Source organism: Salvelinus sp. IW2-2015, linkage group LG4q.1:29 (genome assembly GCF_002910315.2).
Source record: "Salvelinus sp. IW2-2015 linkage group LG4q.1:29, ASM291031v2, whole genome shotgun sequence".
Lineage (NCBI taxonomy): Eukaryota > Metazoa > Chordata > Actinopteri > Salmoniformes > Salmonidae > Salvelinus > Salvelinus sp. IW2-2015.
The window spans coordinates 55220613-55234317 of record NC_036842.1 but is presented as its reverse complement, the minus strand read 5'-3'; the positions used below and the strand labels follow the sequence as shown (position 1 = coordinate 55234317).

At 40.3% G+C, this 13705-nt stretch overlaps 1 protein-coding gene across 1 annotated transcript in view; it reads right to left on the bottom strand.

The window, feature by feature from the left end:
• LOC111960957 (calcium-dependent secretion activator 2) overlaps nt 1-13705 on the bottom strand; it is a 237964-nt gene that overhangs the window by 38167 nt on the left and 186092 nt on the right. The window contains exons 19-21 of the mRNA XM_070442960.1: nt 11687-11828; nt 4300-4455; nt 3765-3912 (exon numbers count right to left, since the gene is read on the bottom strand). Coding sequence (XP_070299061.1) covers nt 3765-3912; nt 4300-4455; nt 11687-11828 — 446 coding nt within the window. The remainder of the gene's footprint in view (nt 1-3764; nt 3913-4299; nt 4456-11686; nt 11829-13705) is intronic.

Genomic DNA, 13705 nt, shown 5'->3' with positions numbered 1-13705 from the left:
ATTTTACCTATTGGTGATGTCATTCGGAAACACAATGTTAACTTTCACTGCTATGCGGACAATACACAGCTGTACATTTCGATGAAACATGGTGAAGCCCCAAAACTGCCATCCCTGGAAACCTGTGTTTCAGACATAAGGAAGTGGATGGCGGTTAAACTTGGACAAAACAGAGATGCTTGTTCTAGGTCCCAAGAAACAAAGAGATGTTCTGTTGTATCTGACAATTAATCTTGAAGGTTATACAGTTGTCTCAAATAAAACTGTGTAGGACCCCCCTACTCTTTGATCATATTACTCCAGTGCTAGCCTCTCAGTCCACCGGGCTTACTGTTAAGGCTAGGGCTGATTTCAAGGTTTTACTGCTAACCTACAAAGCATTACATGGGCTTGCTCCTACCTATCTCTCCGATTTGGTCCTGCCGTACACACCTACACGTATGCTACAGTCACAAGACGCAGGCCTCCTTATTGTCCCTAGAATTTCTAAGCAAACAGCTGGAGGCAGGGCTTTCTCCAATAGAGCAACATTTTTATGGAATGGTCTGCCTATCCATGTGAGAGACGCAGACTCGGTCTCGACCTTTAAATCTTTATTGAAGACTAATCTCTTCAGTAGGTCCTATGATTGAGTAGTCTGGCCCAGGGGTGTGAAGGTGAACGGAAAGGCACTGGAGCGACGCCCAGTGCCCTTGCTGTCTCTGCCTGGCCGGTTCCCCTTTCTCCACTGGGATTCTCTCCCTCTAACCCTATTACGGGGGCTGAGTCACTGGCGTACTGGTGCTTTTCATTGCCGTCCCAAGGAGGGGTGCATCACTTGAGTGGGTTGAGTCACTGAGGTGATCTTCCTGTCTGGGTTGGCGCCCCCCTCGGGTTTGTGCCGTGGGGGAGATCTTCATAGCCTATACTCGGCCTTGTCTCAGGGTAGTAAGTTGGTGGTTTGAAGATATCCCTCTAGTGGTGTGGGGGCTGTGCTTTGCATAGTGGGTGGGGTTATATCTTGCCTGGTTGGCCCTGTCCGGGGATATCGTTGGACGGGGCCACAGTGTCTCCCTGAAACTTCCTGTCTCAGCCTCCAGTATTTATGCTGCAATAGTTTGTGTCGGGGGGCTAGTATCAGTCTGTTATATCTGGAGTATTTCTCCTGTCTTATCCGGTGTCCTGTGTGAATTTAAGTATGCTGCCTCTAACTCTCTCTCTCTCTCTTTCTCTCTTCTCTCGGAGGACCTGAGCTGTAGGACCATGCCTCAGGTCTACCTGGCCTGATGACTCCTGGCTGTCCCCAGTCCACCTGGTCGTGCTGCTGCTCCAGTTTCAACTGTTCTGCCTGCGGCTATGGAACCCTGACCTGTTCACCGGACGTGCTACCTTGTCCAGGACCTGCTGTTTTCAACTATCTCTCTCTCTACCGCACCTGCTGTCTCTAACTCTGAATGATAGGCTATGAAAAGCCAACTGACATTACGTCTTGAGGTGCTGACCTGTTGCACCCTCTACAACCACTGTGATTATTATTATTTGAGCCTGCTGGATGTTTGAACATCTTAGCCATGTAATGTTAATAATCTCCACCCGGCACATCCAGAAGAGGACTGGCGACACCTCAGAGCCTGGTTCCTCTCTAGGTTTCTTCCTAGGGAGTTTTTCTTAGCCACCGTGCTTCTACATCTGCATTGCTTGCTGTTTGGGGTTTTAGGCTGGGCTTCTGTATAGCACTTTGTGACATCGGCTGAAGTAAAAAGGGCTTCATAAATAAATTCGATTGATTGAACTTATTGGCTCAAACGCAATGAGAAGGAAATTAATTCCACAAATTAACTTTTAACAAGGCACACCTGTTAATTGAAATGTTTCCCCAGGTGACTACCTCATCAAGCTGGAAGAGCGAATGCCAAGAGTGTAGAAAGCTGTCATCAAGGCAAAGGGAGGCTACTTTGAAGAATCTCAAATATAAATTATATTTTGATTTGTTTAACACTTTTCTGGTTACTACATGATTCCATATGTGTTATTTCATAGTTTTGATGTCTTCACTATTATTATAAAATGTAGAAAATAGTAAAAAATAAAGAAAAACCCTGGAATGAGTAGGAATGTCCAAACTTTAGACTGGTACTGTATGTATATATATATATGTGTGTGTGTGTTATGGGCCAGTTTCCCGGATCTCGATTAGACTTAAACATACTACTAAAAAGCATGCTTAAAGGAGAATTACCATTGAAAGTACTTTTTAGCACAATACTTAATCTGTGTCAGGGACAACAGCCTTTGATATATCAGTATATGCTAACTTTATACATGTCAAAATCAACTAATTACATACATTTCGGTGGAAAAATTTGTGATAGGTATGATTTTGGACTGGAGAGTCCACTTAAATGCAGGGATGTGACAAAAGCACTTATAACATCTCAAAGGAAGGCATAAATTGAAAAATAAATCATTTTCTTTGTAAAGAATAAATGCAGAAAAGTGCTTTTTGATCCTTGAAGAGTTTCACTACAACATCCTTTGTTCTAACAAAGGCTTCTTAAAAAATACCCTCAAAATAATTTAATAGCCTCCCGAGTGGCACAGCTCGCAATGTGCTAGAATTCCTTTAAAAAAATTATTTACAAGTAATCTGCATTTTAATCAACAGGAATTTAACACATTTCATGTAAATGATCCAAGGTGAGTGGATAATTTTTTTTTTTTGACACGTAGCTAGATCAAAAATAACATTTTCATCCGCTACGCTAAATCCTCAATGGTTCAGACGCTGTATAGATAATGATCTTGAACTGTATTTTGCACAGGTGAAACAACACCTTATCACATCATAACCACATCAACTGTAGATAATTAATGCACTAACTCAATTAGTTCCAATCCAAATTGGAATCTGTAGAGTACACTGAGTGTACAAACCTGAGTGTGTCTGTTCGGCAATGAATAAACATCCTCAGGGACTTGTGGAGCTGAAGGTTAAAGGGACAGTGAGCTTAGCTCTCGGTAGAGACACTGTAAATGGTTGCAGGGTAGCGGAGGGTTAGCCTTTAGCATCGTGAAATGCTGTAATGGAGAGATTGAGCGCTCGTTCAGAAGCATCGATTTAGAGCAGCCAATGCACTTTACCACTGATCTGGACGTGATATGAATGTGCCCATGGCAATGAATGTTTTAGCTGTCAAGGAAATATTACTAAATCTGCCACAGACAAAGGGAAACAAAAGTTATTGAGTTCTTTAGGGAAACCCAAGCAAAGGTAGGGAACAATATTTGCTTCTGTTGTTGTGGTGGTTCAGTGTACTTATAGCTGATTAGGGCATGTAGGGTTTAAAAAACAAATGAGGCTCTGCCCATTCTTTTAACAACAGTATACCCATTGTTTGCTACACTCAATAGTTGAATACCGAAATCAAATCAAAGTTTATTTGTCACATGCGCCGAATACAACAGGTGTTTCACCTTACAGAGAAATGCTTACTTAACAACAGTGCAATTTTTAAGGAAGAAATTGGTATTAGGTAAACAATAGATAAGTAAAGAAATAAAAAAACTGTAAAATGACAGTGAAAATAACTGTAGCGAGGCTATATACAGGTGGTACCGGTACCGGAGTCAATGTGCGGGGGTTAGTCAGGCTAATTGAGGTAATATGTACATGTAAACAACCACGACTGACGTTAGTAGGGTTTGTGGTGGTTTTGCATCGATGGAAATGTGTGGTCAGTTTGTGTGGTCAAAGAACAGAGAATAGCAGTTGAATGCGATCGTACCTCTAGACCGGAGTCCAGCACACAGAGTTTGGAGCACTGCTTCTTGGCGTCAATGAGCACATTGAACATGGTGCATACCGACAACGACACCCGGAAGTCCGTTGACTTGCTGGCCTTCTGCATCTTGGAGTCGAAAGCCGCTTTCGTTCTTTGGGTAAAAAAGATAGCTTTATTTAGGTTTTATGATATGGTTAATTCCTAGGGGGCTATGGAAAACACTGTTCAGAACTCAATCACTAACTTCAGGGGCGGACTGGCCATCTGGCATTTCGCTCCATTTTTTGACCTGTGGGCCTGTCTAACTTGTTTTTGTTCTGCGCAAAATGGCCGGTGTGAGGCCTCCAGGGAAAAAATGGGCCGGTGTGTTAGAAATGCCAGGGCGTATTTCTGGTCCCAGTCCGCCCCTGACTAACCTCATTCTCATTATCCTCAGTAATATCTCAATTATAAACCAGGAATGCCGTGTCAAAAAATAGGGTGGGTAAACGCTGAACCCCAACCCATCCCAGGTGGTGACCGTCTCCTGCCCTCTGACCTTTTGACACAGGCCTCCATCATGTTGCTGGCCATGAGCTTCAGCCTCTGCTCCAGATGTTTGGCAAACTCAGGCTCGGACCAGTGCAGGTCCAGGACAAACATCTGGAGGGCGTCCAACTTCCAGAAGAGGTCCTCGGAGGTCTCTGAGCCGTTACTAGGGGTTTGGGTGGGAAGAAGCCAAAATAACAAAATCAGAGTATAAATACTTGGTCTTCTTCTCAGACATGGAATACATGGGAGAAAACATCCAATACCCCCCCAAAATTGCATGCACACACACAGACACACAAACAATTAAAAAGATCTGCAGTGTGCATTCACAGACACAAACTGTGATCTATTCACAGCTTAGTTCCACCTCTACACAATTTTCCCTAAATTGGTGTTCAGCCTCCAGATATAAAGGAGTAAATAACACAGTCTTTAGAATGGCTTTAGCCCTTAGAATGGCATGTCTGCTGTGGTATAAAGTAGTTCAGTAAAAATATTTTTAAGTACAAAGTATTTTTTTGCGGTACTTTACGATTCATAATTTTTAACATTTTTACTTTTCTTCACTATATTCGTAAAGAAATAGTGTACTTTTTACTCCATACATTTTCCCTGACACCCAAAAGTACTTGTTACATTTTGAATGCTTAGCAGGACAGGAAAATGGTCCAATTCAGACACTTATCAAGAGAACATCCCTGGTCATCCCTACTGCCTCTGATCTGGTGGAATTACTAAACACAAAAGCTTCATTTGTAAATGGTGTTTGAGTGTTGGAGTGTGCCCCTGGCTATCCATAAATAAAAACAAGACAAGAAATGTTACTTGTTTGCTTAATATAAGGAATTGGAAATTATTTATACTTTTACATTTGATATTTAAGTATATTATAGCAATTACATTGACTTTTTATACTTAAAAACTTCTTGCAACTATAGGGGGTGCTGTTCCGCATTAGCATATTTGTGTCTCCAAATTAAACTGCCTCGTGCTAAATTCTTGATCGTACAATATGCATATTATTGTTATTATTGGATAGAAAACACCTTCTAGTTTCTATAGAAGTTGGAATTTTGTCTCTGAGTGGTACAGAACAATTTCTACAGCACTTTTCATGACAGGGTTCAGATTTCAGAAATTTTTACCTCTGATCTGGGGTCTGTTTATAAGGCGACAGTGAATGCTATGAAGAAACCGACACTGCCTACGTCTTCCTCTGGGTGTCTGTACGTCATCACGTTTTCAATGAAATCGATGGGACATTCACAGCCATTATAAAAGACTAAAATGTACAAGAGACCCCCCTTTCTCAACGTGCGCCTGAAGCGTCAAGGCCATCGGACCTGCCTCGTTCCAAATCGTTTTCTAACCAGCAATATTTCTCCGGTCATGTTTTCAGTCGTTATAGTTGTTAAAAACATCATAATGTAGTTAATTTGAACCGTTTTATATCAATTTATATCCGTTTAGTGCGATTTTGAGGAATTTCTTTGTTGTGCACTCTGAAAGTTTGGACACGTTTTAGGTGTCGGTCGTTGGTGGTGGACATTTCGAAGGACAGAGGACATCTATCGACCAAAGACGTTTATAACATAGAAAGGATACATTGCCCAAGAATCTGATGGAAGAACAGCTCAAAGTAAGCAATATTTAATATGATAAATCGTGTTTCTGTCGAAATATTTTAAACGCATATTTCGCCATTTTGTTTGGTATAGCTTCACTTGGCCAACCCTGTATTGAAAAGTAAGGATAATTTTAAAAATGTAAATCAGCGGTTGCATTAAGAACTAATTTGTCTTTCGATTGCTGTCAACCCTGTATTTTTTAGTCAAGTATATGATTAGCTTTCAATTAAACTAGATCACTCTGATAGATGACGTCAGACATATTGAGGCTTGATTTCCTAGTATTTTTATTGTGTAACCACGGTTTTGTATGGCTAAATATGCACCTTTTCGAACAAACTGTATATGTATATTGTAAAATGATGTTACAGGAGTGTCATCGGAAGAATTCTGAGAAGGTTAGTGAAAAAATTAATATATTTTGGCGGTGATTACGTTATAGCGCTCTTTGGCTGAATCGATGCTCTGGTAACGTTTGCACATGTGGTATGCTAACTTATCGATTTATTGTGTTTTCGCTGAAAAACGCTTAGAAAATCTGAAATATGGTCTGAAATCACAAGAACTGGGTCTTTCCATTGCTATGCTTTGTCTATTTTTATGAAATGTTTTATGATGAGTAAAATGGTCATACACGTTGCTCTATCTATAATTCTAGTCGATTTGTGATGGTGGGTGCAATTGTAAACTGTGATTTCTACCTGAAATATGCACTTTTTTCTAACAAAAACTATCCTATACCATGAATATGTTATCAGACTGTCATCTGAAGAGGTTTTTTCTTGGTTAGTGGATATCAATATCTTAGTTGAGCCGAATTGGTGATAGCACCTGAAGGAGAAGAAACTGATGGAGTTAGAATAGTGGTGTATTTTGCTAACGTGTTTAGCTAATAGATTTACATATTTTGTCTTCCCTGTAAAACATTTTAAAAATCTGAAATGGTGGCTTTATTCACAAGATCTGTATCTTTCATCTGGTGTCTTGGACTTGTGATTTAATGATATTTAGATGCTACTATCTACTTGTGAAGCTATGCTAGCTATGCTAATCAGTGTGTGGGGGGATGGGGGGTGCTCCCGGACCCGGGGTAGAGGCTCGTTAGAGGTTAAGTATATTTAAAACCAAATACTTTAAAACTTTTACTCAAGTAGTATTTTACTGGGTGGCTTTCACTTTTACTTGAGTCATTTTCTATTAAGGTATCTTTACTTTTACTGAAGTATGACAATTGGGTACTTTTCCCACTACTACATGTCTGGATGCATGAAGAAATAGGTAAACACCTCAATTGAAATGCCAATGTTCTGTCAGCTGTCAATAAACATTATCAAATGAAGACTGAGGGCTTTGTGTAAGACGTCTTTAAAGGGATACATCGGGATTTTGGCAATGAAGTCCTTTATCTACTACCCTAGAGTCAGATGAACTCATGGATGCCATTTTTATGTCTCTGTGTGAAGGAAGTTAGAGTTAGTTTCGCAAGCCAATCCTAACTAGCCTTAGTGCAATGACTGGAAGTCTAGAGTACCTAATAGCATGCTAGCAGTTACCACATTACTCAGCACTTGCGCTAACGCTAGTTAGCAACTTCCTTCAAACTGCACGCAGAGACATAAAAATTGTATCTACGAGTTCATCTGACTCTTGACTCTTAGTAGGAAAAGGGCTTCATTGCCCAAATCCTGAAGTATTCCTTTAAGTGAAGTGCTGATGTTTTCTTGTATTACTGCTCAGTCCCTGAACACATTCAACAATTAACATGGTCCACAGTTAACATGTCACAGTTATAGTGCCTTCAGAAAGGATTCACGTCCTTGACTTGTGACACATTTTGTTGTGTTACAGCCTGAATTTAAATGGATTAAACTTAGATTTTTTTTCTTCCACTGGCCTATACCCCATAATGACAAAATGGAATTTATCTTTTAGACATTTTTACAAATTAATTAAAAATGAAAAGCTGAAATGTCATGAGTCAATAAGTATTCAACCCCTTTGTTATGGCAAGCCTAAATAAGTTCAGGAGTAAACATTTGCATGGACTCAATCTGTGTGCAATAATAGTGTATACAATTATTTTTTTAATGACTACCTCATCTCTGTACCCCACACATACAATTATCTGTAAGGTCCCTCAGTGAATTTCAAACACAGGCTCAATCACAATGACCAGGGAGGTTTTCCCCCCCAATTTTTTTTGTTAATTTATCCGTTATTTTACCAGGTAAGTTGACTGAGAACACGTTCTCATTTACAGCAATGACATGGGGAATAGTTACAGGGGAGAGGAGGGGGATGAATGAGCCAATTGTAAACTGCCTCACAAAGGGCACCGATGGCAACAAAAAAAAGCAGACATTGAACATCCCTTTGAGCATGGTGAAGTTATTAATTACACTTCGGACAGTGTCTCAATATACCCAGTTACTACAAAGATACAGGCATCCTTCCTAACTCAGTTGCTGGACAGGAAGGAAACCCGCTCATCGATTTCACAATGAGGCCAATGGTGACTTTAAGCAGTTACAGAGTTTAATGGCTGTCATAGCAGAAACCTGAGGATAGATCTACAACATTGTAATACTAACCTAATTGAGAGTGAAAATAAGGAAGCCTGTACAGAATACAAATATTCTAAAACATGCATCCTGTTTGCAACAAGGCATTAAATAAATACTGCAAAAAATATGTCAAAGCAATTAACATTTTGTCCTGAATACAAATTGTTATGTTTGGGGAAAATTCAATACAACACATTACGGAGTACCATCCTCCATATTTTCAAGCATTGTGGTGGCTGCATCATGTTACGGGTATGCTTGTAATCGTTAACTGGGGACTGGGGAGTTTTTCAGGATAAAATCCTAGAGGGAAACCTGGTTCAGTCTGCTTTCCACCAAACACTGGGAGATGAATTCACCTTTCAGCAGTACAATAACCTAAAACACAAGGCCAAATCTACATTGGAGTTTCTTACCAAAAAGACAGCGAATGTTCCTGAGTGGCCGAGTTACAGTGTTGACAAAGGAAAGTCAACACTGTCTAGCAATAATCAACAACCAATTTGACCGAGCTTGACTTTTTTTTTTAAAATAATAAAAGGCAAATGTTGCACAATCCAGTTGTGGAGAATTCTTAGAGACTTACCCAGAAAGACTTACAGCTGTAATGGCAGCCAAAGGTGATTCTACAAAGTATCGACTCAGAGGTGTGAATACTTATGTAAATGAGATAAAGTATTTCTGTATTTAATTTTCAATACATTTGCAAAAATGTCTAAAAACATGTTTTCACTTTGTCATTATGGGGTATTGTGTGTGGATGGGTGAGATAAAACGAAATATTTAACCCATTTTGAACTCAGGCTGTAAAACAACAAAATGTAGTCAACCAACAAAATGTGGAATAAGTCAAGGGGTATGAATACTTTCTGAAGGCATGACATGTTCCTAAGATAGTTAACATGCCTCATAATTACTAAACACACCCAACAGTTCCTTTTCACATCCGGCTGTCAAGCAGACTGTGACTAAGGAGACTCTAAGCACACAGCCAGATGGGTCTCCATCGCCACCTTCTCCCCGGTGTCTACCAGAGGTTACACGGAAACACATGGCAACCGGTGGCAGCAACCAGCATCCAAGTGTACAGCGAACCAGAGAGAGCGAGGTAGAGAGTGAGGGGTGGGTGAAGCGCATTCACTTCCTCACTTTTCTCACTTTGCCTTTAAAAGACTGTTACATTCACAAGTGGTGCGCGGGAATAAATAGTTTGGGCAAAATCCGTGTTGCAATTAAACGCTCGCTCATATCCCCCCCTCAGGACTAATTAGGAGCTCTCTTCTCTGAGCGTCCCCTCTCCCGGGGGAATGGAACAATCCCCCACGCCCGTCTGTGCTCGCTAACGAAGTGCCAGTTTTTTTTAATCTCAAGCAAGAAAGGGGAGGTGGGTGGGTGGGGGCGTCCCGTAGGGGGGACATGGAGAGTGTGTGAGAAGCCTTTCCCAAACATCACAACTCAGCCTCCCTCCAGAGATGGGCACCCCTCGGGTGGCCCCATTACTGCCACTGTTTCTACGGGGCCCTCAGAAGCCACGTTGTTGAGTCTTCACTGTTCACTCAAATATCATCTGGTGGTCATACCAATGACTATACTACTCACTAGTTGTTGATCAAATGCTATATGTTGTTTTACAACCACAAACACAGGAAAATTACTCCTGGTAGGCCATCTAAATTACGCTTAATAATCTTGCTTGCGGGGGATCATGTCTGCTCAAGTATGACAAACGTTTGACGAGAAAAGGGTCACTTGACAAGTTCTAAAAACTGTTTCATAAGAGTCACAAAGACCAGCACTGAGGTTTAGAAAAACATATTCACTTAAATCCGCAAAATGGCTAAGCCTTCTTACAAAATATCAGGTAAATTAATTCCTTGCAAGCTGAAATAAATAAGAAAGAATACAATTTCTCATTCAACATTCATTAGGCATGTTAAACTCCACAATTCAGTCCTTAGTTGAGCTGTGAATTGACTAGCACACCTTAAGATCATAATTAAAGGAGGCAAAAACAGGAAAACAGCAAAAACAATAAAATGTATATACTATATATACAAATTAAAATACCTGAAATATGATTGGATGTGGGAACAAAAACATGTCATACATATTCCAAAACTGTTCCTGAAGAAGGAGGCAGGCTCCACAAACACAACATACATTTCACAATAGAGATGATGCTGTGCCACAGAAAAGAACCATGCTGGGGAACAATGCGCCACAGAAGACAACAATTTTCACAAGACAACCATGCTTTTATCTTGGTATTACAGAAGGTATCAGTTTGAGGTCATCAAAAGGGGGCAACCAGTCCCAGGAAAATGTGGGTAGTGATGACAAAAGCCACCTGGATTGCACAGTTAAAAGGATCAGTGGTAGAGAACAAAAACTGGTTTTACTATAAACTTAGAAATTGAAATGTGAGAGCACATTTTCGAGCTCATCTTTCCTCCCGGTTTCTCTCAGAACTTTCACATTTCAATTTTTTTAAATAAACTAGTTCAATACTTAATTGCACATAATTGGCAAAGGAAAGTAACATAATTGAAAGTTGTTTTCTTGAATAGGATAAGTTTGACAATTTCACAACAACCACAGCACAGTCCATGCCACATCGCCCCACTAGGTCTTGCGGCAGCCCATACACACGTGCTGTCACACAGTGGGCCCATCCAGGAGGGTGCTGAGAACCTGGGCATCTGTGGGAGATTGACTTTGGGCAGAGGCACGCTCGGTAGGTTGTTGGCTATTGTCCTGAAAAGAAATCAATGCCAAACCAAACCAAACAACGACAAAAAAGATACGACAGCGACAAAAGACAACAGAGTGTTGATTTTTCACCTCCATCTGGTGATAGCATGATTTAGTGCCTTATCAGTGGATGTTATCTAGCCTACACTCATGGAAAATAAGGTGTTACCTAGAACCATAAAGGGTTCTTTAATTGTCCCCATAGAAGAACCCGCTAAAAATAACTATTTTTGGTTCTAAGTGTAAAAGCCCATCTCTTAGACATAGAGCTTTAAATAGCAAAACAGAATGCAACTAATGACAACAGGGGTCTTTTCAGTTTCAACATTTTGGTTTGCCGCCTTAGATTCCAATAGCAGAGTGTTACCATATTTCTTACACTTATCCAGTAATTTCAGATCTAGGTGCCTCGAGCCATGAAGGGGTAGGTTGCTCGGGGAAGTGCACTTACTTGACAGACTGCCATGTTTCCTGCTCGAAGCCGCAGTGGATGGACTGGGCGATGGAGGACTCCATAAGGTCTATGTAGCGCACCACCAGTGGGATGAACAGGTCTTGCAGGTGCTTGTGGAACATGCCATTGCACAGGTGAGCTGGGGGGGGAGAGAGGAAGGAAGGAATTCAAAGCTTAAGGTCGTGAATTTGGGCTTGAACATCTTTATACAGTTCCAGTCCTTGATAAGTTAAATTGCTGTCCTTCCCTCCCGCAGTCCATGTTATGACATTTGCATAGAAATTCCATTCCAAATTCCAATTCCATCTTCAAGTAGGAAAAAAGAGAGGAGGAAAGAGACAACAAAGAGAGACACACAGATAGACAGAGGAAGACACAAACAGAGAAAAAGAGACAAATAGAAAATGAGACAAATAGAAAAAGAGAGAGAGACAAAGAAAGAGAGCGTAGGCCTCCTGCTGGTCTCTCAGGGCTTCATTAGTCCTAATTCCCCATCACTCTGTTCCTTCATGATTAACACTAGCCTTTTTACCCTCCTGAGAGACCACGGCTCTTCTCCCAACAAGTTCCCATCCCGCAACACATGCAGACACTAAAGTGAGCATTTAGTTAATCCTTAGAATACGTGGATATTAAGACCTGGTGTGATAAATTAAATATGTTTTGTTCACGCTACAAAACAATAATTAAAATGTGGCATTACAAACAACTAACGCTTCAATTCTGAATATCACGTACAGTATTTGTTCATTTATCAGACGATATCAACATAGCCTCTTTTCAGCTTTTGTGTGTTTTTTCTCTCTTTTTTACTCACATATCTCAAAGCATCTGGCAACATTGACAACGTGGACATCCTGAATGTGGTAGGAAACTGTCAAATCATAAAAGGCAGACTTGACCATGCAGGTCTATAGCTAAGCAACTAAGAAAAATAGTTGTTTAAATTTTATCCTAACAATATCATCAGCTTTGAAGTTTTCATCCATTTTACCTGATTTAATTGCCACCTAGATCCTATCACCTAAGAGATCATTATCAAAAACAGGGGGCCTCATTTGCATTAATAGTCAAAACGATAATTTTCTTTTGTCTAGATTTTGCTCAGCCGATATTCTCATTACCTTACTCTTCAAATCAAAAAATTGTTATGACAGTTGGAATAATTGCAAGATTAATGGAGAATGGTAATAACAGAAAATGAATGAAAAAAACGAAAAAATAATGATCTTTGCCTATGCCTCACATAATGAGAGTTTTATTTTGAACATTACTGCCCTTAAGCTGTCTGTCTGCTCTGTGTGAGGCTTGCATAGACAATGTAAAACAACACTTCAGATGTAGCCAACTCTCACTTGGCAATGAAACAAAGGCTCAGAGCTAAGAGTGAATCAGGGAGAAGAGAGAAGAAGAAAACTGAAGTATGAGAGAAAGAGAGAGAGAGAGAGAGAGAGAGAGAGAGAGAGAGAGAGAGAGAGAGAGAAAGAGAAAGAGAGAGGAAGTTTGATAGTACACAAGCGCACGCTAGGGCAAACACCAGTGACATTGGCCGTGCACGAAATCGGCCTTGTTTACTACTTACTAAAATGACATACTCATCATACTACATACTATTTAGAACGTACTGTTTAGTATAAATGTATGCAGTAAGCAACAAATATTAAGATACTAGACTCATCCATACTTAGAATGCATCCTCTAAATCGCAATTGCGCTATTTCCCGCCATTTGTTCATTTTGGTAGAGCCCATTCTCTCAGCTGATTATCAGCTGTTGCCAAACACATGTGGGTCTGAAAAGATGCCTCTCTTCCTCCATAGTGTGCAGCGAATTCTACTAGATGAAAAGCCAAAATGAGTATGACATCCTGACATTTAAATAATACTACATTTTCAAAATGTCACATTCTATGAAATTTGATATTTTCACAATACCAATCAGCATATAAAATTTAGAAACCAATTACGGGTTTTCGGACACAGACACTGACTTCACACATTGTGGGGGTGGGTAGCA